This window comes from Ahaetulla prasina, chromosome 1 (genome assembly GCF_028640845.1).
Source record: "Ahaetulla prasina isolate Xishuangbanna chromosome 1, ASM2864084v1, whole genome shotgun sequence".
NCBI lineage: Eukaryota > Metazoa > Chordata > Lepidosauria > Squamata > Colubridae > Ahaetulla > Ahaetulla prasina.
Window position 1 is genome coordinate 21,171,680 of NC_080539.1, and position 27,813 is coordinate 21,199,492.

At 43.5% G+C, this 27,813-nt stretch overlaps 3 protein-coding genes across 7 annotated transcripts in view; 2 read left to right on the plus strand and 1 right to left on the minus strand.

Moving 5' to 3' along the window:
* Window positions 1–16,402, plus strand: part of LOC131188794 (ras GTPase-activating protein 4-like) — a 90,896-nt gene extending 74,494 nt beyond the window's left edge. For 2 of the 3 annotated variants that reach the window (XM_058164353.1, XM_058164355.1), the window contains exons 14-21: window positions 2,005–2,142; window positions 3,783–3,927; window positions 4,498–4,667; window positions 7,461–7,598; window positions 10,797–10,932; window positions 12,211–12,331; window positions 13,940–13,995; window positions 15,323–16,400. In XM_058164353.1, the coding sequence (XP_058020336.1) occupies window positions 2,005–2,142; window positions 3,783–3,927; window positions 4,498–4,667; window positions 7,461–7,598; window positions 10,797–10,932; window positions 12,211–12,331; window positions 13,940–13,995; window positions 15,323–15,459 (1,041 nt within the window). In that variant the 3' untranslated portion in view covers window positions 15,460–16,400. Of the gene's footprint in view, window positions 1–2,004; window positions 2,143–3,782; window positions 3,928–4,497; window positions 4,668–7,460; window positions 7,599–10,796; window positions 10,933–12,210; window positions 12,332–13,939; window positions 13,996–15,322 lie in introns of all 3 variants that reach the window. The other variant, XM_058164354.1, reaches the window with a different exon arrangement.
* Window positions 16,403–19,047: 2,645 nt separating this feature from the next.
* POLR2J (RNA polymerase II subunit J) lies at window positions 19,048–23,190 on the plus strand. Its single transcript, XM_058164366.1, has 4 exons — window positions 19,048–19,182; window positions 21,144–21,233; window positions 21,985–22,159; window positions 22,977–23,190. Exons 1-4 carry the CDS (start codon window positions 19,130–19,132, stop codon window positions 23,010–23,012), a joined length of 354 nt encoding a protein of 117 aa, XP_058020349.1. The 5' UTR covers window positions 19,048–19,129; the 3' UTR covers window positions 23,013–23,190.
* LRWD1 (leucine rich repeats and WD repeat domain containing 1) overlaps window positions 23,170–27,813 on the minus strand; it is a 53,217-nt gene continuing 48,573 nt past the window's right edge. For all 3 annotated transcript variants that reach the window (XM_058164358.1, XM_058164359.1, XM_058164360.1), the window contains 3 exons: window positions 27,373–27,531; window positions 26,786–26,910; window positions 23,170–25,149 (listed from right to left, as the gene is read on the minus strand). In XM_058164358.1, coding sequence (XP_058020341.1) covers window positions 25,009–25,149; window positions 26,786–26,910; window positions 27,373–27,531 — 425 coding nt within the window. In that variant the 3' untranslated portion in view covers window positions 23,170–25,008. The remainder of the gene's footprint in view (window positions 25,150–26,785; window positions 26,911–27,372; window positions 27,532–27,813) is intronic.

Consider the following 27,813-nt stretch of genomic DNA (forward strand, 5'->3'; position numbering starts at 1 on the left):
TCGGGAGGGCCGCATGCGGCCTTCCCAAGCTCCATTTTCACTGGCAGAGGGTTGCAGGAGGCCGGGGCAGCTGAAAACGGAGCTCGGGAGCCTGTTTTCACTGGCAGAAGCACCACAGGTCAGTCATTCGCTGTTTCCAGGGTGGTTCCGCAGGCCAGATCTAAGTACCCTGTGTGTTCTGTCCTCCCTCGCCTCCGTCCGAATGATGGCTTAATTAGCCGGCACTATCAGCTCTGGCAGCAGAATAGCCAGCCAAGAGCCTTTGTTATCTTCCACGACGCTGATGAGTCACCCAGAAACAAACTTCAGCTCTTAATCAGTGGATTTGCCTGTTGCAAAGAGACACACCAGCTCTTGCTGCCTTTTATATCCTGTGGGGTGTGGCTCCATGACTCAGCACTTCCTAGGCCTGCTCCACTCTTGCTTCTGTTGTTCCCTCCTCTCCTGCCTATGAAACCTAGGGTTCAATCAAGCCTGATTGCTGTCAACTGGGTCTGCAGGCGTGGCCTGTGGGGGGAAAGAGTCAGGGGACGAAGGCTTCATTATCTCTTCCACCTGGCCTGTTTCTGGCTCCTGGAGCTGAGCCAGGGAAGCCGGTGCTCCCGAGATAAGTCCTGACGGCCCTTCCCCCTCACTGTCCAAGTCACTTTCTGGCAGCAGGCCCAGCTCCAAGTCACTCTCTGGCAGGAGGGCCAGCTCGGGGGGCGCAGACACAACACGGTGGGCCGGATCCGACCCCCGGGCCTTTTGTTTGACGCTCCTGTTCTAATTCAATCTCACTCCCTTTCCGGGAATGTGGGATTTTAATTTTGTAAACTTTATTTATTTATTTATTTTATTTTGTCACAACAATATATGTAGGTATCATACAAAAAGATTATATAGCATATAAACACATATATGAGTAAATATTAGGAGGTATAAGCATATATATATATAGGAAGAAGAAAAGAAAAACAATAGGACAGGAACGGTAGGCACATTTGTGCGCTTATGCACGCCCCTTATGGTCCTCTTAGGAATGGGGTGAGGTCAATAGTAGAAAGTTTTTGGTTAAAGCTTTTAGGATTATGGGAAGAGACCACAGAGTCAGGTAAAGTATTCCAAGCACTGATGATTCTGTTACAGAAGTCATATTTTCTGCAATCTAGATTAAAGCGGTTGACATTTAGTTTAAATCTATTAGTTGCTCTAGTATTATTGCAATTAAAGCTGAAGTAGTCTTTAACAGGAAGGACATTACAATAGATGATTCTGTGAGTTAAACTTAGGTCTTGTTGGAGGCGACGGAGTTCCAAGCTTTCTAAGCCTAGGATTTCAAGTCTGGTGGGGTAAGGTATTTTGTTGTTTTCAGAGGAATGGAGAACTCTTCTTGTAAAATATTTCTGGACACGTTCAATTGTATTGATGTCAGAGATGTGGTGAGGGTTCCAAACAGGTGAGCTGTATTCTAGAATTGGTCTAGCAAATGTTTTATATGCTCTGGTTAGTAGTGTGGTGTTTTTGGAAAAGAAGCTACGCAAGATTAGGTTTACAACTCTTAGAGCTTTTTTTGCTATGTAGTTGCAGTGGGCTTTGGCACTTAGATCATTTGACATGAAAACTCCAAGGTCTTTAACAGGATGAGGGTTGTCAGTAAGGTAATGTCCATCTAGTATGTACTTAGTGTTTGGGTTCTTTTTTCCTATATGTAAGACTGCTGGATGCTCATGTAATGACAAATTCTTTTGTAAATCTTCCACTTCTTTGTCAGGTAAGGCAACTTGTGAGATCTTGTGGGAAGAAAAGCAGCAGGATCTTACAATCTAGCATGGATTTGATCATATTTTTAACTATTATCCTAAGGAAAGGCTAGTTTTATTTCTAGTTTTGTTATCTTATTCTTACCACTCTCCTTTTCTCTGAGACACCAACCAGAGAGATTTTGGTATTGCCTGTCAGATTGCTTTTGTCCTTGGTTTCTTTCCATCCCTTTTCAAAAACTCTATCCTTCTGCACTTGCAGAATGTGAAATTCATTGCCATCACCAGCTTCCTCTGCCTACGATTCTTCTCTCCAGCCATTATGTCCCCCAAACTCTTCCACCTTCGGGAGAAGCACGCCGATGCTCACATCAGCCGGGCTCTGCTTTTGCTGGCCAAGGTAAGACCTGTCCCAGAAGAGATGCTCTTAATAGCCTGATAATGTCCAAAAGGGCTCCTTTGTCAAACGTCCCTGTTCTCTTTTCTAGTTTCTTACTTCTATCTCATCTTGCTTTCCTTCCCTTTCCCCCTTCCCTCCCCCTCTCCTCTTCCCCTCTCCCTCTCCCACTCTGTCTACTCCTCCCCACTCCCCTCCCCTTACCCTCCCTGTTCCCCATTCCCCTCTCCCTCTCACTTTCCTCTTTCACTCTCCTCCTCCCCTCCTCCTTTCCCTCTCCTCCTCCTCCTCACTCCACCTTCACCCTCTCCTGTTCCCTCTCTCCTCTCCTCCTCCCACTTACCCTACCCTCACCCTCTCCTGTTCCCTCTCTCTCCTCCTCCCTCTCCCGTCTCCCTCCTGCTCCCGTTACCCTACCTCACCTCTCCTCCCCACTCCCTTTCCTCTCTCTCCTCCCCATTATCCTACCCATACCCTCTCATGTTACCCTCTCTACCTCTCCTCTCCATTACCCTATCCTCACCCTCTCCTGTTCCCTCTCTACCTCTCCTCCATTACCCTACCCTCACCTCTCCTCCCACTACCCTTCCCTCTCCTCCTCCTCCCCATTATCCTAACCTCACCCTTTCCTGTTCCCTTCTCTCTCTCTTTGCCTCCTCCCCACTCCTGTCTCCCTCCTCCTCCCCATTACCCTAACCTCACCTCTCCTGTTCCCTCTCTACCTCTCCTCTCCCACTCTGTCTACTCCTCCCCACTCCCTCCCTTACCCTCCTGTTCCCCATTCCCTCTCCTCTCCCTTTCCTCTCTCTCCTCCTCCTCCTCCTCCTTTCCTCTCCTCCTCCTCCTCACTCCACCTTCACCTCTCCTGTTCCCTCTCTCCTCCTCCCACTTACCCTACCTCACCCTCTCCTGTTCCCTCTCTCTCCTCCTCCCTCTCCCGTCTCCCTCCTGCTCCCGTTACCCTACCTCACCTCTCCTCCCCACTCCCTTTCCTCTCTCTCCTCCCCATTATCCTACCCATACCCTCTCCTGTTACCCTCTCTCCTCTCTTTGCCTCCTCCCCACTCCTGTCTCTCTCCTCCTCCCCATTACCCTACCCTCACCCTCTCCTCCCACTACCCTTCCCCTCTCCCTCTCCTCCTCCCCATTATCCTACTCTCACCCTCTCCTGTTCCCTTCTCTCTCTCTCTTTGCCTCCTCCCCACTCCTGTCTCCCTCTCCTCCTCCCCATTACCCTAACCTCACCCTCCTGTTCCCTCTCTACCTCTCCTCCATTACCCTACTCTCACCTCTCCTCCCCACTCCCTTCCCTCTCCCTTCCTCCTTTCCATTACCCTACCCTCACCTCGCCTCCCTTCCCTCTCCTCCTCCCCATTACCCTATCCTCACCCTCTCCTGTTCCCCTCTCCATCTCTTGTTCCCCCTCCCTCCCCCTTCTCCTCCCCACTCCCTTCCCCCTCCTCTCCCCTTGAGCTAAACATGACTCCAGATTGGATTGGATTAGATGGCTATTTAAATCTCAGTCCCCTTCATCTCATGAGTCCCAGCATTCTCTCCGCTGCAAACCATTCTGGCTTTCTCTCAATCTGGGTGAAGCTTGTTCTTGAGTTGTGATGACTTGTTCTGATTTTCTGCTGGGCCAGGCTGTCCAAAACGTGGGGAACATGGACAACAGCATCAGCCGCACCAAGGAAGCGTGGATGGCCCCTCTGCAAGCCACCATTCAACGCGGTGTGGCTCAGATGAAGCAGTTCATCCTGCAGCTCATTGACATTGAGGAGAAAGATGGTAAGTATTTGATAAAACCAAAGAAATTAAGAAACGTTCTGGTTACTGCAAGCAGCAGAGTGTTTTCTCTGAGCCATCTCAGAAATTTAGTGCCTGTTCCCATTTCTTTCTTAGTATGGCAGTCCCCAACTTATGACCGTTTGTTTAACGACAGTTCAGAGTTATGACAGCCTCAGAAAAAATGTGATTTACAATCCTTTCGTATGTGTTGTGATATCTCATGCATATACAAAAGCTGCAGGGCTTTTTATCCCAAGGACAAAAACGAAGCTGATCACCAAAATAGCAAACCTGCTGTGGATGAGCCTGGTTTCCCATCCTTGGCATCATCCAAAGAGGGGAGGACCACAAAGCCAGGTGGCTTCACTAATGGCTTTGAGTAAGACACCTTGCAGGGACATTCCCAGTTAGCAACAAGCCAGCACAGGACCGAGGTTAGCAATGAGGGCAGCGGATGGTATCTCATGATTTTCTGCCAACTTGTGGTATTACCAGTGTTATTATTATTTCCTGCTCATTCAAAACCCATGCGCGTATATTGCGTTCACTGCTGCCGATGTTGAGTTACAGAGTTAGACCTGCAGAAGCCCATCTCCCTGCAACCTCAGGTTGTCAAAGAAGGGTACCTGTTCATCCACAAGGCGAGAAGCAAGGGGCCTCTCCTCTCGTTCTCCTTTAAGAAGCTCTATTTCTCATTAACACATGAGGCTCTCACCTGTGCCAAGACACCCAACTCTAAGGTAGGTAAAGGATAGAGATTGGCCACTACCAGAGGCTCTGGCCATGGTCCTTGCTGAAATCACTTTTCTTTGAAACCCTCTGTAAATTGTGGAGTCCAAGCAGGAGTGCCCATGAAGGCTAGCCAGTCATCCTAGGTCTCTTCCCCCAAAGCAGCAACCAAATGGCCACCCTCAAATTATCCTACTTTGGACCAGGGGTGAAATGTAAAATTTGTTACTACCGGTTCTGTGGGTGTGGCTTGGTGGTGCTGGGGGTAATGTGATTGGGTGGGTGTGGCCAACTTTTTTAAAAAATTATTTTTAAAAGCATTTTTTCTACAACCTCTTTGGACGAAGAGGTTGTAGAAAAAATGCTTTTAAAAGGCTCTGGCGATCCCAGCTGAGCTGCCTGATCATCAGAGGCTTTTAAAAGCATTTTTTACAACCTCTTGGGCTGAAGAGGTTGTAGAAAAAATTCTTTTAAAAGGCTCCTCTTGACGAGTTGCCTGATCATCAGAGGCTTTTCTTTTCTTTTAAAAGCATTTTTTTTGCCTTTAAAAGAAAAGAAAAGCCTCTGACTATCAGGCAACTCAGCTGGGATTGCCAGAGGCTTTTAAAAGCATTTTTTTTACAACCTCATAGAAAAAATGCTTTTAAAAGCCTCTGATGATCCCAGCTGAGTTGCCTGATCGTCAGAGGCTTTTCTTTTTACTTTTGAAAGCATTTTTTTGGCTGAAGAAAAAATGCTTTTAAAAGTAAAAAAAAAACAACTTCTGATGATTGCATAACTCAGCTGGGCATGGGGAGGGCAGGGATTTTTGCTATGATTTTTCTCCGAACCACCTGCTGCCATCACTACTGGATCGGGCAATCCGGTCAGAACCGGGAGCATTTCACCCCTGCTTTGGACACATTAGAGCTGTGATGGTGCAGTGGTTAAAATGCAATATTGCAGGCTCACTCTGCCCATTGCCAGGAGTTTGATCCTGATGGGCTCAAGGTTTACTCAGCCTTCCATCCTTCCGAGGTGGGTAAAATGAGGACCCAGATTGTTGGGGGCAAGGTGCTGATACTGTAAACCGCTTAGATAGGGCTGTAAAGCTCTGCAAAGCTGTCTATAAGTCCAAGTCCTATTGCTATTACTATTATGTGAAGATTGAGCTCTCTGAAAAAGGTACCATTTCTGGGAAAGGTAGAAGGAAAGAGAAGTTGAAGATGCTGAGCTGAATTCAGTTTCGGTTGCAATAGGGCAATGGTGAAATGCGGCCAGATCTATCTGGCTTGCGCGAACCGGTAGCATTAGCGGTGGGAGGCTCCGCCCACAGGCCGGGACGTCATTATGTCCCCTTTTTGACCCTCTGTGCATGCGCAGAAGAGGTGCGCACGCTCCCATTCCCAAACCGGTAGCGAAGGTAAGTGGATTTCACCACTGCAATGGGGGCACCATTGGGAGACTTAAAAGATCAGGTTAGGGATAGATCATTGTGGATATAATCTACCTACGTAGTCACAAATATAACCTGATGGCACATATTCAAATCTTGGAAGCCCTTGAAGCAATGTCGTATAAGAAAGTTGGACTAGGAGTGCAGAGATTTGAATTCAAGTCTCGGCTAGGAAACTCATGATGTGATTTTGAAGCAGCTGCTATTGTGCTGAAGAAGAATAACTTTCAAGCAAGCTCAGAATGTAATCGATTGTTAGCAATGGCATATGACAGCCCAATAGTCCAAGTTTCAACTACAGCGGGAAGAACATTTCTGGATGGCCAACAGGCACACTTAACATCTTTGGTGGCGATGATTTTGGGATAGATTTAAGTGTTTGAGGGAACACGGTAGCTCAGTGATTAAAGATGTTATGTGCACCTCGGTGTATAGTCACACTGGCCACATGACTGCGGAAGTGTCTTCAGACAATGCTGGCTCCCTTTGGCTAAGAAACCAAGATGGGCACCACTGTCTAGAGTCAGACATGACTGGATAGGAGAAACCTTTGCCTTTACCCAGGGGTGGACTTCAAAAATTTTAGCAAGGGGTTCTCTGCCTGGTTGCTGGGTGGTGTGACCATGGTGGGTGTGGCTAGTTGGCCTCCTGCACCAGGTTTTTTTTTTTTGCCCTCCTCAAGCTCTGGAAGCTTTCCTCGAGCCTCTGGGAGGGCGAAAATGGCTTCCCAGGCTCCAGAGGCCCTCTGGAGGCTGGAAACGGGCCCTTACTTCCCGAACTTCTGGTAGGCCTGATTTTTGCCCTTTCTGAGCCTCCGCACTTGCCCTGCACTTACCTGCATCCAAAACGGGCCGCGTGGGGACTCCAGGGAAGGGAGGGGAGGGTGGGGCCAGCCAGGAGTGGTATTTGGAGGTTCTCCAAACTGCATAGAATCTTAGCTAGAGGTTCTTCCTAACCCCTGCGAACCCCCAGCAGCCCACCCCTGCCTTTACCTTTTTAAGTGTTTTCCATTTGAGGGAAACTTTAAAAGAGGGTTTGTCAAATTGATGGAGGAAGGAAGCTCTACTTCTAAGCATTACCTATTTGTGATGATATAGAAGAGGGGTCTCCAACCTTGACAACTTTAAGACTTATGGACTTCAACTCCCAGAGTTTCTGGGAGTTGAAGTCCACAAGTCTTAAAGTTGCTAAGGTTGGAGAGCCCTGATATAGAATATCCATGATTAGAGACAGTCTTCTCCAGAATACTAGTGGCTACTAGGAGAAAGGGTTGTTGGAAGCATTTGGTTGGATTCACAAATGCAAAACAAAGTTTGTTTCCATTTGACTCAAGGTTTCTTGAATGTATATTTATGGGATTTCCTTTCAGAAAAGCTCCTTTGTGCCACTGAGTAGCATCCGGGCAGCTGAGAAAGTCGAGGAGAAAAGTTTTGGTATCTCTCATGTCATGCAGATCATCTACACTAATGATGCTGGGCAAGACGACACAGCTTACCTGCAGTGCAAGGTGAAGATACAAGTCACATTTTGTTTGGATGAGAAGGGAGAAGCAAGAATCTATCTGGGTGACCCCATGAGAGAAGTTGTAATGATAGACACAACATGCCACTTGTTTTATGAGATGAGCAGCTATATAAATCGGACAAATAAATACGTACAATCCAGACGTTTCTCACATCTGCAAAACTGAGAGATGCTTTCAAATAAAATGCAAGGGAATCGAAATGTTTTAAGGGGAAACAAAAAAGCACCCCCGTTGATACTTTGCCCCAACAGGTATAGCACCTGGGCATCTTTGTCTAGGTTTAGAAGCTAAGCAGAGTCAGGTCTGGTAAATACCTGGAAGGGATACCACTAGGAAATCTCAGGGCCAGTGGTGGGTTGCCCCTGGTTCGGACCGGTCTGCAAGAACCGGTAGTAAAACCGGTGTGAGGCTCTGCCCACTGACCCGGATGTTATCTGGAAGCTTCTGTGCATGCGCGTGCAGCCCCGTTGCGAACCAGTAGTAAAGGTAAGTAGAACCCACCCCTGCTCAGGGCTATAGTCAAAATGCCCTCAAACAAGACAGCAGGAAACTAACTTCATTCTGCTGCAAGAAAAGTATTTGGATGTATCAATGAATTCACCAGGAGATGAATTTAAGCTGAGAGACACTTTACGCTTTATGAAAATTTAACAATAGCATAGGCCTTATTTGCATTGTGAAAATGATCCTGTCCCATCTTCCCTGAGTCTTCATGCTGCTCGGTTTCGGGTCAGCGTTCGTGGCTCAGGACCCCAGACAGCACCCTGGTATTCGGGGAGCTGGTTGAATTTTTAAAAGAGATTCGGGTTAATATCAGGGTTCCAAGTAACACCCCCAACGAAAGAAGACTCTGAGGCTTGAGTTCCCTCAAAGTTCCATTTTATTAGAGATGTCATATTGGCACATCTGGGAAAACCCAAATCTGAAAGCTTCCAGGTTTTCCCCACCCAAAGGAAAGTCCAAGTCCCTGCTCAATACTCACAAGTCCATCATGTGGTCCAATCCAAGCACCGTCCCAACTGGAAATGCCTCTCAGTTCTAGCCTTCCAGGTGCAAGGCAAGATGTCCTTGACTCCCTGAGAAAAGAATGTTATTATGACTATATATCACCCTGGCTCCATACAATCCCTCCTTGCAGTTTCCCACAGCACTAAATGTGACAAGCCTGAAGGCCCAATGCAAAAGATGACTTCCGGGCCTGACAGATCCAGGCATCAGTTAGGCTTAAGGTTAACCTCAATAATTTCAGCTCTGTGAGCCAATAGCTAATTTGGGATGACTCATTGATGATGTTTATGTTAGACTGAACACCACCATGGAAAGGTTTGACTGCAGTAGATGAAAACAAATGACCACAGACACAGAGTATCAAAAGAAATTCCATTTTTGCAGTTCCTGTCTAGGTCTTTGTCTCAATAATGACTGATACAAGGCCAAGTAGTCCTCCAGTAAGTAGCTTACATACCATGAAAAGAGTTAATTAAATTAATTTAACCCCATCCCCCCAAAAAAGAAATGATCTGTCTCTAGCTAATTATAATCTTCTTTGAACACTGGGTCAATTAAATCAGTTTTGCAGTTGACTGGACCTATATTAAGCATTGACATTTAATTAGACTGAAACCATTGCATCAAATGGCTTCACTGAAAATTTGGAAAATAAATGAATTAGGTGTGAATCTGGTTGTAATTCCATTCTATATTTGCATTTTATCATTGGTTAATTTTAATATGCATGGTTTAAGTATTAACCACGGGCTCAAGCATCCTGTTACATTTCTTTTCTCTCGTTTACGAATGTCATAGTGAACAAGATTGAAGGTGTGTGTCTCTTTTAAGGGAATTGAAAGTAGCTCAACATTGGCTTCCTGATTTTTATGTCCACTCTGCTTTCTATTGACTTGCTATTTTCCCTGGTCAAGCAAGCGTGGGGGTTATGCAGCACTGCAAAACCCACAGCCTGGGCCTTGTAGAATCTGTTTCCCTAGAACCGTGATGGCGAACCTATGGCACGCATGCCTGAAGTGGCAGGTGGAGCCATGTCGCCTGGCACGCACGGCGTCACCTGTTCCTCTTCTGGGTTTCTGGCGCGCATGCACAAGCGATGATCAGCTAGCCCAGGGGTCTCCAACCTTGGCAACTTTAAGACTTGTGGACTTCAACTCCCAGAATACTTTGCTGACTGAGGAATTCTGTGTCGTGTCCCACTCCTCCGCTGACGGCCGGGTCAGGGAAATCCGAATCAGGCTTGCCTCTGCAGCTCTGCCCAAAGTCCTAGCAAAGTCCTCAGAGCAGGCAGGAGACCAGTAAGTGACTTCAGCAAGATAAGTTCGACTTTGCCTGACTCAGAGACTGCCAGAAAGCAGATCCTTTATATAGGCCATGGGGTGTGGCTCCATGACTCAGCACTCATTAAGGCCTGCCCCTCCCTTCCTTCTGTTGCCTCCGCCTATCCAGTCTTCTGATGCGAGGGTCACTCCAATCAGCAGCTGTTGGAAATAAACTTTCCTCAGGCTCACATGCTATGGAGGAGGGGGAGGGGTCTAGCTGCTCCGTTTGCCGTTTGCCTGGGCATGGGCATGGAGCCAGGGCTGGGGCCGGGGGGCGCTCCCTCCTCTGCAGCCTGCTTGGGCATGGAGCCAGGGCTGGGGCCGGGAGATGCCCCCTCCTCTTCAGCTTGTCTGGGCATGGAGCCAGGACTGGGGCCGGGAGGCATACATTCCTCCAGATAAGAAGGCCCCGGCTGCTGTGAGAGCGGGCAAGACACAACATTCTGGGAGTTGAAGTCCACAAGTCTTAAAGTTGTTGGAGACCCCTGAGCTAGCCTTTTTGCATGTGGCAGTGCCGGAAACTAGAAGAGCTGGTCTTCCATTTTCCTGTGCGAGCATGCGCACCAGCCAGCTGATTGTCACGTGCGCATGCGTGCCAGAAATCTGGAAAAGTAGCCGGCTGAAACCAGAAGTTCATTTTCAGGCGCGCACATGGGCCCTGGGCAGCTCCTCTTCCAGGTTGCAACCCAGACGCGCGCGCTCCCTTTTCGGTACTCCGAGCCGAAAAGGTTCCCCATCACTCTCTAGAAGTAGGGCAGAAAAAGGGGGAATATGTTATTAAAGGCCCTGGCTACATCCAGTCAGAAGAATCCATGGCATTGACGTCTCTCTGCCTTGCCTTGTTTTACAGTGTGTGAACGAGCTGAGCCAGTGGCTCTCAGCCTTGCGGAAAGTCTGTGGGGACAACGCGGGAATGCTATGCTCCTACCACCCAGGAGTTTTCAGGGGAGACAAATGGAGCTGCTGCCACCTAAAGGACAAAGCAGGTATTGCATACTTTGGAAAATGCTACTTTGGTACTGCCTTCGTTCTCTCCCATATTTCTGGGTGTGGGAATTTGTATCACAATGTTTTCTCCTTATGTTAATATATATCAAGATATAGAGGGCTTTTTTTAAAAAAAAGAAAAAATATAGAAAAGAAAAATGTACAGCTACTCCTTGTGTAACCATCACTCACTTGCCAACCATTTAAAGTTACGATGGTCCTTTCTAGACCATAAATATCTATGAAAATTCTCAGTCATTCAGGTCATGGATACTCAGTCATTCAAGAGTCAGTTGGACTTTCTGGTTTTTCTTTTGAAGACGTTTCGCTTCTCATCCAAGGAGTTTCTTCAGTTCTGACTGGATGATGGGGATGGAAAGGACTGCAAGGAGTAAAAAAGTACTTGTGACCGGCCCATCATTGAATCCCTGCAGCCACTGATCATGATTCAAATGCTGAGCAATTGTCACACATTTACAACAGTTGCCATAGTCATATGATCACATGATCGTCATTTGCAACCTTCCCAGCCATTTGCTTCTCACCTGCAAAGTCAATGAGAAAGCCAGCAAAGAAGATCATAAAGCACATTCTGGGATTCTCACTTAATGACTGGCAAGTCATAGAAAGACTACAGTAAAAACAGTAGTAAAATAAGGTCATGTGATGCCTCACATAGTAATCACATCACTTAACAATGAATTTTCCGGCCCCTGTTGTGGTTGTTAAGTCAAGGATTACCTATAGCAGAGGTCTTCAAACTTGGCAGCTTTAAGACTTGTGGACTTCAACTCATAGAATTCTCCAGCCAGCTATGCTGGAGAATTCTGGGTGTTGAAGTCCACAAGTCTTAAAGCTGCCAAATTTGAAGATCTCTGACCTATAGCTTGAGACCAGCGGTGGGTTTCAATTTTTTTTACTACAGATTCTATGGGTGTGGCTTGGTGGGCGTGGCATGGCTTGGTGGGCATGGGAGGGGAAGGTTACTGTAAAATCTCCATTCCCACCCCACTCCAGGGGAAGGTTACTCCAAAATCCCCATTTCCTCCCGATCAGCTGGGACTTGGGAGGCAGAGAATAGATGGGGGCAGGACCAGTCAGAGGTGGTAGTTACCGGTTCTCCGAACTACTCAAAATTCCCACTACCGGTTCTCCAGAACTGGTCAGAACCTGCAGAAACCCACTTCCGCTTGGGACTATGTAGGTTTCTTTGTCAGCAAGATAATTCCCCAAAATTGGAACAGAGTGGGTTCAGTGCTCCCTTCTTTGCTTTGAAGGTCTTGGTTGTGACAAAACCCGGCATGGAGTTACTCTGCGGGAATGGAACGATCCCTTGGATCCTGACTTAGAGGCTCAGCTGATATTCCAGCATCTGCTTGCAACTCAAGAAATAATGAGGTGACTTGACTGACCATGCCTTGCTCACCCAATGCTGAAGTATTCTTGTAAAACGGAGGTCCTTTGGCTTTTCATTCTTCATGGGCCTGGATGGTGCTACATGAGTCGTTTAAAAGAAGACTGTGTAGTTGCCAAGAAATAACGCCAATTAGTAGAATAAAATCATCCTCAATCAAATACTCTAGAACAGTGTTGGCAAACCTTTTCGGCACCAAGTGCCAAAATGGGAACACGCGTGTGCGGGGGTGTGCCAGAAACTGGAAGAGCAGCTCCCTGGTGCGCACGTATGGGAGCGTCGGAAACTGGAAGAGCAGTTCTGAGCTTCCGGTTTCCAGCATGTGCATGCACACCTGTCACATGCTCATGCGCATGCGAAGACCAACTAGCCGGAACCCGGAAGAGCAACGGGTGATGGCTGGCATGCCTGGAGAGATGGCTCTGTGTGCCACTTCCAGCACGCGTACCATAGGTTTGCCATCACCGCTCTAGAAAGAGTGCAGAGAAGAGCAACCAGGGTGATTAGGGGACTGGAGGCTAAAACATATGAAGAACGGTTGCAGGAACTGGGCATGGCTAGTCTAGTGAAGAAAAGGACCAGGAGAGAGAGACATGATAGCAGTCTTCCAATATTTGAGAGGCTGTCAGAGAGAGGAGGGGGGGTGGGTCAAGCTATTTTCCAAAGCACCCAAAGGCAAGACAAGGAACAATGGATGGAAACTGATCAAGGAGAGATTCAACCTAGAACTAGGGAGAAATTTCCTAACAGTGAGAACAATCAACCAATGGGAGAGCTTGCCTTCGGAAATTGTGGGTGCTTCATCACTGGAGGCTTTCAAGAAGAGATTGGATAGAAATGGTACAGGGTCTTCTGCTTGAGCAGGGGTTTGGACTAGATGGCCTGCAAGGTCCCTTCCAGCTCTGTTATTCTGTTATATTCTGCACGAATTAGCACTTAGGGAATTGAGTTTATGATTTCACGCAGCTGAGGGTGGAACTTTTTTGCAACCAAGATTTATAAAGAAAAGGAAAACAGTTAAAGGAATTACAGTTGAAATGCTGTAGAGAGGTGCTCTAAATGCTCTGTATCAGGGGTCTCCAACCTTGGCAACTTTAAGACTTGGGGACTTTAAGACTTGAAGTCCTCAAGTCTTAAAGTTGCCAAGGTTGGAGACCCCTGCTCTATATGACTACACTGATGAGAAGGGTTAGGGTTATGTTGTCTGTTTTTCAGAGAAAGCAATCCTAACGTGGATTTTAGTAAAACCAACTGATAGAAACATTTATAGATGATAAAAATTAAAAGCTTAAAGCAGTGTTTTTTCAAAGTTGGCAACTTTAAGATGGGGTGACCTTAACTCCCAGAATTCCCTAGCCAGCCATGCTGGCTAAGGCATTCTGGGAGTTGAAGTCTAAACCTCATAAAGTTGCTTTTAAAGTTACTGCTTTTTCCAGTCTGATAGCACAAACCTGAAAAACTATTGAAGTTTTGAAGTGGTTATAGTATAATGTTCCTTTTCTTGCAGTGCTATTTACAAAATGCATCCAACTGTGAAGATTGCTGTATAATTTATTAACTTCCATTTTATTCTACTTTTTTACTGTCCAAAGGGAAAAGTATAAAGAATTGTCAATTCTGGAGAAAAGTGAAAAATATCAGAGTGAAGGTACACAATTTAATTAATTTTAATTGTTTAAATTTATTGTTTAATTTAATGCCAGAATCCATTGCTAGGCAGAGTTGGCAGCTAATACCTTTAAATAATAATAAGATAGATGGATAAAGATGCCAAGTCCAGTCTAAATATCCTGCTGATTGTCCAACAAACAAATAATAATAATAATAATATGGTTGAAATGGAGATGCTAGGTTGAGGTTGGTTTGATTCAAAATGGTCAGGGTCCGCACAACACCTTTAACAGAGGTGGACAGATATATGTATTCATATATTAGTATATATTATCATGACATGGATTTATAGATATAATAGCTAGATTATAGATATGTAGAGTGAATTGAAAGATTGGTGTCAGCCCTACCAGGTAGATCAGACAGAAAAATATGACCAGTTGAGCTAATTCTACTTTATTGTAAAGATGCATTAACAGAATCTTGCAAGTACAATTCTCCCCCATCTCCTTTACATCTTGGGAGGTTAAGGAGGGTCTCTTCTGAGCCTCTTGCCCTGCCTACTCTTCAGCTAATATGCTGTCTCTTATCGGATCAACCCCAAGGCATCATCTCTTTGCTCCTTCTCCCAAGGGCTTTCCCACATACCACTGCAGGACGTGTGTCCCTGAGTGTCCTTGTCCGCTTCTAGCTTCCGTACTCTGTTGCTTCCTTCAGTCTCACCTGCAATGCTGCTCCAAAAGATTAGCTCTAAAAAACCCATAGTCCTTGATCAGTTATGCCATTCAATTTTTTTCCCCTACCGGTTCTGTGGGCGTGGCTTGGTGGTGGTGGTTCCTGTGACTGAATGGGCGTGGGCAACTCAATGTCACTCACGCCCACTCAGTCACATGACCCCCACCACCAAGCCACACCCACAGAACCCAGTAGGAAAAAATGTGTGTATGAGCACGAGAAGGGCTCATAATGAATGCTTAGTGAATGCTTCTCCTTCCATTCACAGCAGAGCTGCTGCAGCCTGTCCCTTTAAGGTAGTCCCTGGAACGGAGGGAGGGAGGAGTGGGCGGGCAGGTTGACAGCCGGAAGGGCTGAGTGAGCAGCTGGAAGAGGTGAGCGTCGACCAGGTGACCGGGCAGGTGTGGGCAGGGCCAACAAGGGTAATTTTTACTGGTTCGGCGAAGTGATTCAAATTGTCCCTACCGGTTCTCCCAATCCAGTTGAATTTCACCCCCGTCCTTGATAAAAAAAAAGATTTTTCTACATATTGCAGCTGTCCTCTTTTAGGGATATCGAATGACTAGTTGGTTTGGGTATCTTTTCCTAGCTCACCTTCCTTCTCGTCTTCTCCCCCCCTCTTGCTACAGATCCTGAAAATGCTGACTGTCCTTTCAGGCTTTTCCAGATACTACACGATTTAGAAGAAATGTATCAAAAGGAGGTTTCCAGGTCCACTGACATGGCCCAGCAGAATCAAAATCACTTGGTGGAACTGCAGACGTGATTCTCACACACACAGACACACACACACACACAAATCATTGGGGGTGGGCAAGCTCCACCTTTGCCCTGTTTAAGCAGAATGGTTGCTACATCCCCAGAATGTCAACTACACATTCTGGATGCAATTTTGTCCACTGAGATGGAATGGGAGGGACTGTCCCTTTGCTCGGAAGGTCCTAACCTCTCTTTTGGGACTTCTTCTGTAATTCAGTTGTTCGGCCTCTGTAGTTTCTGTGGATCATTGAGAGTGGCTCTTTTATCTCTGTTCATCCACCAGAATTGGACAATTCTTTAAAAAAAAAAAGACTGTGTTTCTCTATCTCATGATGCTTTTGATAATACACAACAGCAATGCATTTACTCTGTTGGGGGGGCTGGTAGGGTAAAGTTTCTGTGCCTTTCATTCTTCCATCTTTTTTCCTTCTGACTTTTCCTTACGTCGCTTTAAAAACACACACTGTTGCATTAAGCAAGCAGCCTGGATCTTGTGAAGTAGCAAGTCCCGTTTCCCACCTCATCACAGAACTTTTTCACTAGCAGTGGATTTCTTGAAGAAGCAACGTTTCTTTCGGATTCTGAGCTCCAATGCGTAGAAGAGCTGCCCTGAATTAGAACAGGGTGAGATTTGAACTTTTGGGAGCACCATAAAACTGCAGCAAACTGCTCAAAGGTTATACAAAATCTGCAGCTGAAAGATTTGAGTCAGGTGATAGAGAGAAAGAGAGAAAAAAAGGTGCTTTTGTCTAATTCTTTTTTTTTTTTGCAAGGGGAGAGCTAGGGGTCATCCAGTAAGACAAATGAAGGTGAGGTTCTTAATATAAGTAAGAGGAAAGAAGAAATTGCTTCACAATTTTTTTTATCTTTGATCCAACTCTGTCCCTTCAAGACCCCCAAACATTGAATGTACAATAAAGCTTTTCTTTTTTTAAATCAAGGACTCCATCAGTGTCTGACATTTTTCAGTTGCTCCCTTTGAAGGACATCGGATTGGCATGTAAATTGGAGAGGAAATTTTGTGATTAAAAACATGATAAAACCTGTATGTTCTCCCCCACCCCATAGCTCAAGGAGACAAGAACAAAGAATGACCTGAAAACTCACCTCTTACTTTCTCTCTTTTTTCAGATAGATATCTTTATTAAAGTTTCAAAATCAAACATTAAAATGCAAGCTAAAATAAAGGGAAAAGGGGAGGGGAATAACAGGACATGTTCAAAAAATGGCAAAAAGTCTACATCAAACAAACTATATAACAAAGGTGACCTCCAACTTATTTCAGTACAGAGATAATAATGCATCAGCCTCTCTAATTAAATGAATAATCAATAGTTCCATAATTCATTATACTTGTCTGTACAAAGTACAGGCAAAACCACCAAACATAAAACCCTTGAGAATCAACTATACTAAGTGCCAAATTTTTGCATGGCTGTCCACAGGAGCGGGTGGGATTGCAAATGACAAAATCTATGTCATTGTCATCACACAAATGTGGCAACTGATTTATGTCATACTCTGGGATACAAGTAAAAAATAAGGGCACTGTGGTGATAACGTCATCTTGTACCAGGGGTGAAATCCAGCAAGTTCTGACAGGTTCTGGAGAACCAGTAGTGGAAATTTTGAGCAGTTCAGAGAACCGGAAAATGCCACCTCTGGCTGGCCCCAGAGTGGGGTGGAATGGAGATTTTGCAATATCCTTCCCCTGGAGTAGGGTGGGAATGGGGATTTTGCAGTATCCTTCCCCTGCCATACCCACTAAGCCACACCACACCCACCAAACCACACCAACAGAACCAGTAGTAAACAAATTTGGATTTCACCACTGCCTTGTACATGTGGTCATTTTGCTATTGTAATGTGTTATGAAAGCTGCTGGTGGCTCAGTAGCTAAGACGCTGATCTTGTCGATCGAAAGATCGGCAGTTCAGCGGTTCGAATCCCTAGTGCCGCATGGAATAGATAGCATCACCATCAGATGGATTCGTAACTGGCTGACAAACCATACTCAACAAATAGTTCTTAATGGGGCCAAGTCTACATGGAGAGAAGTAAGCATTGGGGTACCACAAGGTTCAGTCTTAGGCCCAGTATCTTCACTAAACGAGTCTTCATAAAAGACTTAGATGAGGGAATGGAAGGAAAACTTATCAAATTGCGGATGATACTAAGCTAGCAGGAATAGCCAACCCTAGATAATAGGCTCAAGATCCAGGTGGATTTTGACAGACTTGAACACTAGGCCCTAATTAACAAAATAAAATTCAATGTAGAGAAAAGTAAAGTCTTGCACTTAGGCAAGAAAAAGCAAAAGTACACATATAGACTGGGTGATACCAGGCTTAATAGCAGTAACTGTGAGAGGGATCTTGGAGTCTTAGGGGACAACCAATTAAATGAGTCAATAGTGTGTAGTGGCAGCCAAAAAAGCAAATGCAATCTTAAATTGCATTAACAGAGGGATACAATCAAGATTAAATGAGGTACTAATACCACTATATAAAGCCATAGTAAGACCACACCTAGAGTACTGCATCCAGTTTGGGTCACCACACTATATAAAAGATGTTGAGACTCTAGAAAGAGTACAGAGAAAAGCAACCAGGATAATTAGGGGACTGGAGACTAAAACATATGATGAACAGTTGCAGGAACCGGGCATGGCTAGTCTAGTGAAGAGAAGGACCAGGGGAGACATGATAGCAGTATTCTAATATTTGAGGGACTGCCACAGAGAGGAAGGGGTCAAGCTATTTTCCAAAGCACCTGATGGCCAGACAAGGAACAATGGATGGAAATTGATCAAGGAGAGATTTCAACCTAGAAATAAGAATTTTTCTGACAGTGAGAACAATCAACCAATGGAACAGTTTGCATTCAGAAGTTGTGGGAGCTTCATCACTGGAGGCTTTCAAGAAGGGACCATTTCTGTCAAACATGGTGTAGGGTCTCCTGCTTGGGCAGGGTTGGCCTAGATGTCCTGAAGGATCCCTTCTAGCTCTGTTATTCTGACCTTCCCATAGCATGGGATCAGAGGTGGGTTTCAGCAGGTTCTGACCAGTTCTGGAGAACCGGTAGCGGAAATTTTGAGGAAATGTGGATTTTTGCAGTAACCTTCCCCTGGAGTGGAGTGAGAATGGAGATTTTACAGTATCCTTCCCCTGCCACGCCCACCAAGCCATGCCACACCCACAGAATCGATAGTAAAAAATTTGAAACCCACCACTGCATGGGATGCTCTTCCTTCCCTTACTTCAGAGTATTCCTTTGGAGGATACTGCCAAGACAAAGTTTTTTAGCAGGATTTCAGATGTAGCTAGCCACTGCTTTCTTCTTAGGGCTGAGAGGGTAAGACTGGCTGACCCGAGGGCAACTCACTTACAGTGGGATTCGAATTCACGGTCTCCCGGCTTTATTTTAGTGCCTTAACCACTACTCTGTACCAAAGAGGCTCCCAAACTCCACTAGAGGGTGCTAAAACGCAGCCTCTTGAGAAAAAGAGGCCAATTGCTGCTTGTAGACGCGATGGAGCAATTCCTCCTCCTTGCCGCTGGGTGATGCAGAAGGAACCTGAACCCGGAAATAGTCGTAGAAATTTGACCCTGGAAATATATTTCTCCCGGAAGCGGCCGCTTTGCTGGAGAAACGTTCGCGAGAAACAAGTGGGGAGGATGAATGCCCCTCCGGCCTTCGAGTCCTTTTTACTCTTCGAAGGGGAGAAAAAGTCAGTGGGAGTGGGGAAAGGGGGGGGGGGAGGCAGCCAAAATCGACCCTCCTGGTTAGGATGGGGGGGGGAGGTCTATGCTAGCCCCCTGTCTCAAACCCCTGCATAGGAGAGGGAGGAGGAGGGGGAGAGCAAATGGGGCGGGAGGGGGGGGGCTATTCGTGATGCCTTGAACTCCTAAAAAAGGATTTTCTTCATTTATTTAAAAACTTACAAGGCGGCTCACATCAACCGCCTACCCTTAGAAGGGGTAGAAATGTAGCCAAAAATATGAGGGCGAGTTTTTTTTTTTGCCAGAAGAAACCCTCGGCTTTACTTGTTTGGCAAGTCTAAGTTAAATTCATCAAGATCTTGAAAAAAACAAAATCAATGCCAGTGAAATAGGTTCATGCTAGATTTTAGAAAAAGATTTCAATTGATCTCATCTCCTGTTGATTTCATGAGTGGGTCTGTATGATGTTTTTAAAACAGTGCATGTTTTGTAGGTTGAATACTTTCTGGATATTTTAATTCCTTTTACTTGCCAGACTAACCTGCCACCCTAAAATATATTTCACCCAAATCCTAATCAGGTCCAACCCCATTTATTTATTTTTGTTGTTTTTTGTGAGCAGATAAGCTTAGCTATATGCTGCCACCAGAATAGACATACTGGGCTTTGGAAATACATGTGCAAATCCTAAGAGCTCACCAACCTATTCACTTGGAATAGATGACCTCGAAGGTCCCTTCCAACTCAGTTGTTTTGCCTCTGGGAGATTTGTATGTGTAAAATATTTTCCATACTTATTTCATTCCTTCATGTTTATTTCATCCATTAGCTTTGATAGCCAAATGGGCTTCAGATTCTTTCTCAGCACACTCTTCTTCAATAAGCAACTGAGTCCGAAGATCATTTATTAGAGTCTGTGGAGATTTTCAGTCATGCAGGTCATGGATGTCCCAAAGGTGCTTTTTATGCAGAAAGTCCAGTTGCCTCTTGAAAAAAAAAAGGCACCTTTGGTACAATTTATTAGAGTACTCTGACAAAGGGGTGGGGTGGGGGATTTCTATGAAATACGAGAGACCAAGAGGAATCTGGGGCAAATCCTTGGAATACCTTTTATACACTTGGTACAGCAGAAAGCAATACAAAAGAAAATTTGGTTGGATGGAAAAAAATCTTCCTATCCAATTGCATCAGAAAGATTGACAGTTTGCTAAACATCCCATATTAAGTATGCCCATTTGAATGAGCGTAGTTTTAAAAATAGTGGGGGGGAGTTAGCATGGGAAAAGATGTTGCACTCTCTTTGAGTCTGTTGTAAAATGATAACAGTTGAAATAGTACATAAAGCTGAATATCCATTTGTTACCTCCACCTGATTTTCTCCATTATCTTTGTTTTAAAAAGAGCCAATATGAAAGTGATTAAAATACTGGAGCGGACCCGGATTCTAATCCCCACTGATCCATGGAAGTTTTCTGGGAGCCAGTTCCTCTTTCTTAGTCCAGTCTATCACACAAGCAAGGTTGCAGAGAAAATTGGAAGAAGGAATATATGGACCCTGTCCTAAAAAATGACAGTGACTGGAAAAAAATTGAAAAATATATATTTATCTAATGAATAAAATATTTTTGACAGGCTCTAAATGCTGCCTCCACTTGGAAATAGCTTTGTAAAACAACTTCAATTTTGTGCCAAGGTAGCTTTATGTACTTATAGTAAAGAGAGAGTTAGAATTAGATTTTCCATTGAAAAGGACTGTGTTTAGTTTCTGACTTGTCTATGCAGGTTTTCAAAAGTTCCTGTCAGAATCCTTGAAAGTTTTGGTCATAGCATGAACTATTTAGGCTGGATTAACATAATCTAGGTTTACATAAAACAGTTGTAACATTGTTGCATGATTATTATAAGACAAGACTGCACAAGCTGAGGTTATATGACCCCCCTTCCGCCCCCCCCCCCTTTCTCATTGAAGGATTACAATAAATAAGGACACAAAAGTGCCAAATGCTTGTCTGTTTACAATCAACAAAGAAGATCACACTCTTGGGAATATAATCAAATCGTGAGTAGCAATGATTCTTGTTCTTGCAAAATAAAGTTGATGAAAGAATGTGATTAAATTGGTCAACTACCAAGAAAATGCAGAAACAATTTTTTTAAAATTTACATTTATATTCTGCCCTTCTCCGAAGATTCAGGGCGGCTTACAGTGTATAAGGCAATAGTGGAAGTTTTTCAGTATCCCTACCAAATTTGCTTGTAAAACCCCAGGATATATACAGACCATGTGGAGAGGTGGTGTAATTTAAATATACAATGCAGTAATGAAGGATTTATATATTTAAACTCCCCCCTTAGCTTAATTTCCTTTCCAGAATTTTCTGTTCCACAATATGCTAAAACTTTCCATGTTTAATCATCACACTCAATATGACCTTCTTGACTGGTTTTGTTTCTCTCTTTTCTAATGGATTTTTTCCCCTTGAAATTTTGTAGAACCTTGCAAGTTATTGGGATCTTTCAGTACTAGTGGCTTTGTTTCCTAATCGATGGATGGAGCTATTTTGGCTACAGCAGACTCAATCAATGCTCAGTGCAAACATACACACAATGTATGTAATATGTAGAAAAGAGAAGAATGGTCATAGTTACCAAAACAGAAACTTTCTTTTCTAGTTGTTAAAAATGAGCAACAAGAAACAAATTCTGTCTGCATTCTTATTGTATAGTTTCAAAGCTTTCTTGGAAATGCTGGATGGCCCTTAGTCATCCAGCATAAGTTTAACAATAAAATTTTGTCTATTTTTCCCCAGGCAATTGTTGAAAGATCCTCAAGTGTTATTTGCAGGATACAAAGTCCCCCATCCCCTTGAACATAAAATTATCATTCGTGTTCAGACAACCCCCGATTACAGCCCCCAAGAAGCTTTTACCAATGCAATCACAGATCTCATCAGTGAGCTCTCTCTCCTTGAGGAGAGATTCCGGGTAAGTCAGCAGATCCTAACAATCACATGATTGGGGGGGGGGGGGCGAGAGCTACTTGCCAAAGACAGAATGATGAAACCTAAAGCTATGTCTGGGAATTAGGTGAGATATTTCAGCGCTGTTAAATACTTACGTTTCATTGGGAGCTTTAATTATGCATCTACCCTTATAATAGCAAGATGGATTTTGGTGCTGAAATTTGAAACTTTTGAGATTGAGGCAGGTTAAGCCTTGTAGAAAGGCAGAATCAGGGAATTATCACCCATTAGATATTCAAGTATGTAGTTGTTAGAGAATAAGGCATCAAGACAACTGCCGGTAGATCTGAATAAGCTCCAAGATCCATCATCTATTCCCACCTCTAATGTCCTTTGTGACATTTCCATCAAATTGTGTTTCTGGTAGTAATGGGGCTTGCCATGAATAATTAGGTAGAGAGAAAGAGAGATGGTATTTTAAACAGTTGTGTTGACTTTTCGCATGTCTTGGTTTTCTGTGAAGGATGAGAAAAATCTCAAGTATAAGAAAATGTTGCACCTTCTTTGATAATTTCACCAATGTGCCTTTAATGATGGTGGATTATTAAAGGGCTTGTTATTTGTAAAAATAATAAAGGTGGGCTATGAATAAATACATTTTGTCTGGTTAGGTTTAGCTCGTGCATTTTGAAGTTCGCATAGACTTGGAATAATTGCAGCTCCTTTCTGCAAGGGAAACTTTCCTTACTACTTTTATGATCAGACCTTAAATAAAATTGTCAAGATTTGTATTTATTTATTTTTATTTTTCAGTTACCATGTGTTTATTTTTCTCTTAGGTTGCCATCAAAGACAAACAAGAAGGAATTGAGTAGTGATTATGTTTATCAAATATATTTGTAAATAAAATTCATTTTTCAATGTAGTAGTCTACAAGAAATGTATTTATGATTACTTTGCTACTTCATAACCTCTAAGAAATTTCAATATAGATCATTTACATGAAAGTTCAAGTTGGCTTATGTGATGGCTAATAAATTATACTTAATTGTTGCTCTTTTGAAGTGATTCATACCTTCAGCAAAAACATGGTAAAATAGTTGTTGAAACTCCCTCCTAATTTAAAACTGACAATATACTATGTGCTTTCCATTTCAATTAGAAATACCTCTTGATTTTCTTTCAGATACACCGTTGTTTTTACTTTGTTTTCTCAAGATGCGCCTTGGTATAATTCTTTGCCTTACTGTTAAGATACTGCTCTTTTTAAATTATGCAGGCAAACTGTATGTCTATGTACAATATCCTACTGAAGTTTTAACTAAAGAATGGGGCAGTTTTCAGTTTCCGTATTGGTAGAGCAATAGCACTTAAACTTATATACCGCTTCACAGTGCTTTTACAGCCCGCTCTAAGTGGTTTTACCGAGTCAGTATATTGCCCTCCATACTCTGGGTTCTCATTTTTCTGACCTCAGAAGGATGGAAGGCTGCGTCAACCTTGAGCCTGGTGAGATTTGAACTGCCAAATTGTAGTCAGCGGGCAAGTTAGTAGAAATAGCCTGCAGTACTGCACTCTAACCACTGCGCCTGTGTAAAGTGCAACTGTCTATTGAATTGAATCCTATATTGTTTTAAGTGCAAGTATTGCAAGTATTTTGGTTGCCTCCTTCATGTACTTTAGTTTGCTGAACATTTTAAAATGTAGCATTCTCTACTACATGCAGTACCAGAGATTTACTCTTTATGCATCTCTGAACTGAATGAAGCTTAGGTTTTTCTTCTTCTACTGCTGGCTACAGTTTATATATATATTTAACTCTTGCACTTCCCACTTGCCTTTCTGTTGAAGGAAGGCAAAACTTAGAAAATTCTCATTAAAATGGTGATTGCTGAGGGGGAATGTACCTATTCAGAACCCTTCCCCATAAGAAAAGATCACCTAGTCATCCAAATTAAACAGCTGCATTCAGTATAAGGTGCCCTTTTCCAGTTAAGATAATAGCACTGATTATGTTCTGCAAATGTAGGAAAAATGATAAAATATTCCATCACTATTTTTTTAAAAATGTTGGTGCTTCGGCCTTCTCTCTTGGTAGCCACTTGAAGTTGACTCAATATGCTTTCCCAAGCACATATTTTCTGTGCCTCAGGATATCCCCAGGGTATCCCCAGAGGCAATTGTAAGGATGTCATTGCAGAACTGCCATTGTTCCCTAAGAGTAGGCCAAGTAGACAAAGTTAATTACACCAAGAGTCAGAGGATGAAGAATTATGAAATTAAATTTTACTTATGTCTGCACCTTATGAAATTAGTTTTACTCAAGGAGGTTCTCATGCTTCCCCCTTTTTGCAGTTTGCTCTAAGGGGAATCTTCCTTTATGCAATTGCCTGAATGAAATTATCCTTGTACATACAAGTCCACACAACTTTACAATCAAGAGTATTTCTTTTCAGTGAGTTCAACAGTCCTGTCTGCACAATGCAAAGTTGGATAGGTAGCTTTCCCCAAGATCCTTCAAGATAGGGGCCTAAGTAAATATATTTAACATATTTTTTAAAAAGTGCTTCAATTATGTTGTATCAAGTTTTATTAAATACTGTCCTATAAAACAAATACACTTAAGACACAAATAAAGCAAAGTCACAGTTAAGAGATGTCGGCATTGGCAACAACTTCATTTAGTTCCAGCCAATACCTTTGGTTGGATTTTCTTGCATTGAGATATATATCTATATATATGAATTTCATCCCACCAACTCCCATCCCTATCCCTAACCCACCCTGATTATTCTCAGAACAGTCACAAATACTGCACTACTGAAATGTGGTTGAAAAAATGGGATTGCTCCTTCTGGGTGCCCAACCCAGCTAGACTTTCTTCCATATTGCGGCAATGTTGACATCTGTCAGCGCGACTAGATATGTAAAAGTGGGATCTGTGACCACGTTGTTCACCAAGACATCTGTCAGCAACTCGCCATTTGCCTTCAATTCCGGCCACTTTAGAATCTAAGTGGGAGAAGAGAGTGAATTTATCCAGAAACTCACGAGATTCACGAAATTATTTTATTGCACTGTAAAATGTTCAGGAGATCAGCTATTTTCTTTAAAATTGCAATGGATGTTTGTCAAAGGCTAAGTTTTCTCTATATTAATCCTGTCAAATTTATATATATGGGCACATAAAGGTTTGTCAATCTCGGCTGGGGAATTCAGGGAGTTGAAGTCCATACATCTTAAAGCTAATAAGATTGACAGTTTTTCTTGATTTAAGCTGAAACGTATCCCTGTGCGGAGATCTTCTCAAACCTGTCCCTCTGTCAGGCGCAAAGAATCAGGACCATATGTTAAATTCCAGTTAAGATGATTTATTGCTCATGCCTTTGTACAGGAATCTACTCCACTGATGATCAGCACTAAATTGGTGTTAGTTAAGAGTCAACAGAATTCTGGGGGCGGATGGACTTGGAGTTTTTGAGGACATAATGATTCTAGGCTGAGTCCTCTTTTGACTCTGCCTCAGGTTCTGCCTTTTCTTCTATACCCAATTCATAGGAAAAAGCTGTACAGGGAATTAATTTTAATTTTCTTTCAGAGAGGGAGGGAGAGGTTTTTTTTATGTTTAGAGGATCATCATTCTTTCAACTAAATGAAGTATAGCACACTGTATTGTAGATAAATGATGCTGATTTGGGATGGCAGGGCCAGCAGCTGATGAAGCCTGAATGGTAGGAATGGTTGCTAAGGAGATAAGGCCTACTACTGAGATAGGTAGATCACGATTAGAACAAGTTTAAATAATGCAATATTATTTTAGTGCAAATTGGAAATCGATGCCTGGTTGTGTTTGATGTAACCCAAATTTCAATTAAAGCAAGGCTAGCACATGTGCAATGATTATTTAGCAACCATTTGAAGTTATGACGATGCTAAATGAATGGGGATTATTACTGATCCTCAGAATTCCAGCCACCAGCATCCCTGTGGACACATGATTATAATCTGTGTGCTTGGCCGATTGCTGTGCCCCGGGATCATATGATCTTCATTTAGGAGGTATCCCAGAAAGTCAACCAGGAAGCCAGCAGGCAAGGTTGCAAGTCACTTGGGTAAATCTTCCCCCACCCATGCACTCTCCCCTAACCCTTCTGCATTTGTGCCATACTAACTATTTGCATACACCCCTTGCACCCTCCCTGAGCCTCAATGTGCCTTCCTCATAGCCCTTTCCACCCTGCAGCAGCCACTTACCTGCCAGCCAGCCTGCTTGCAAACTGAACTTGGTTGTAAAAACCTGGCAGGAAGTTGCCTCGTTTAACAATCATGGGATTCAGTTAATGATGGAAATCAGGACTGCAAGAACTGTTAAATAACGCCATCATGCTTTACGACTGCATTGCTTGGCAATGGAAATTTCGATGCCAATTGCTGTCATAAGTTGAGGCTTACCCGTGTGCTCTTAAAATTTTAAGTTTATAAATTTAATTTATAAATTCAATAAATAAATAAATATAAGCTGCCCAGAACATTTTGGCACTGGGTGACCTCAAAGTCAAATAAATGAAATGAAAACACTTGTTTGTTATTACAACTCGAATCAACCAACATTGGATCATCGTGACCTAGACTCTATATTCTTGAATACCTGAGAAGGCCCTATTCTCTCGGTTGGGCAATCTTCCTTGGTAGCACAAAGAGCTGACAAATGGTTGCTGAGGTCATACATCCAGATGCTTCCTTTCTCATCACCACAGAAGACATATTCTTCTGCTGCAAAAGTAAAACAAGTATCACCAAATTGTTCAAATGCTTCTAGGGCAGGCTTGAATTCCACATCTGAAACTCATCTTGCTGGGGGCTCCTCCTCAGTTCACTTACCAGCACCCACACTTCCTACCAACTATATCCTTACTCCACCTCTCCCCCAATGCTTGTCTGAGGTCTTGGCATGTTGGGGATTGAAACCAGGGAGCTAACATCTTGTACTGTCCCAAAGGTAAGCCTATATTAATCTGGAACTGCAGCATTTCATAAAATACAACACACTGATGATAACCTGTTACTACTTAAGAGCATTCCCAAATTGCCAACCTAACTGGTCAAGCTTATCTGAGGGGACAACATAAGCAATAGCAGTGGTAATAGACTAAAATGATGTCAGAGGACATGTTTGTGCCAGAGACATGAATGGAACTATATCCATGACAATTCAGACATGATACCAGCACTTACTTGGGCATGTACTGAGAGTGAGATAAGGAAGATCAGTTGAAGACCATTCCAGTTCAGCCAGAATGACAGCCTGCACTGTCCTCCGCCCACTTTTGCCTTGTTTGAAAGAGCGACTCCAGCTCCAGAGGTTTATAGAAGCTCTCTTTGAACTCTTGGTAACTGAAGAGGAAAAAAAAACCACTAGTACCCTTGCTAAACAATGGGTCTCCTGCTAGATCAGCATTTCTCCCCATATTGGCTACTGTTTAAGGCAATCGTCATTAAGGCAATTATCACGGCAGGCTCAGCAAAAATGTGCAATATCAGTGGCTTTACATTTATTTTCTGGCAATTATGGTGCAATCTTAAAATAAAGCCCCTAATAATACAGCTATACCCATAAGCTCATAACTTACAGCACATCCTATAAAATGCCTGACATCAATAAATTGAATTCAGTGG

Excerpts from the sequence above, each read along its gene's own strand:
- POLR2J (XM_058164366.1), top strand. The coding sequence starts at position 19,130 with ATGAATGCCCCTCCGGCCTTCGAGTCCTTTTTACTCTTCGAAGGGGAG. Across the intron at positions 21,234-21,984 it reads CTTGGGAATATAATCAAATC|GCAATTGTTGAAAGATCCTC; the intron begins GTGAGTAGCAAT and ends ATTTTTCCCCAG. Across the intron at positions 22,160-22,976 it reads TCCTTGAGGAGAGATTCCGG|GTTGCCATCAAAGACAAACA; the intron begins GTAAGTCAGCAG and ends TTTTTCTCTTAG.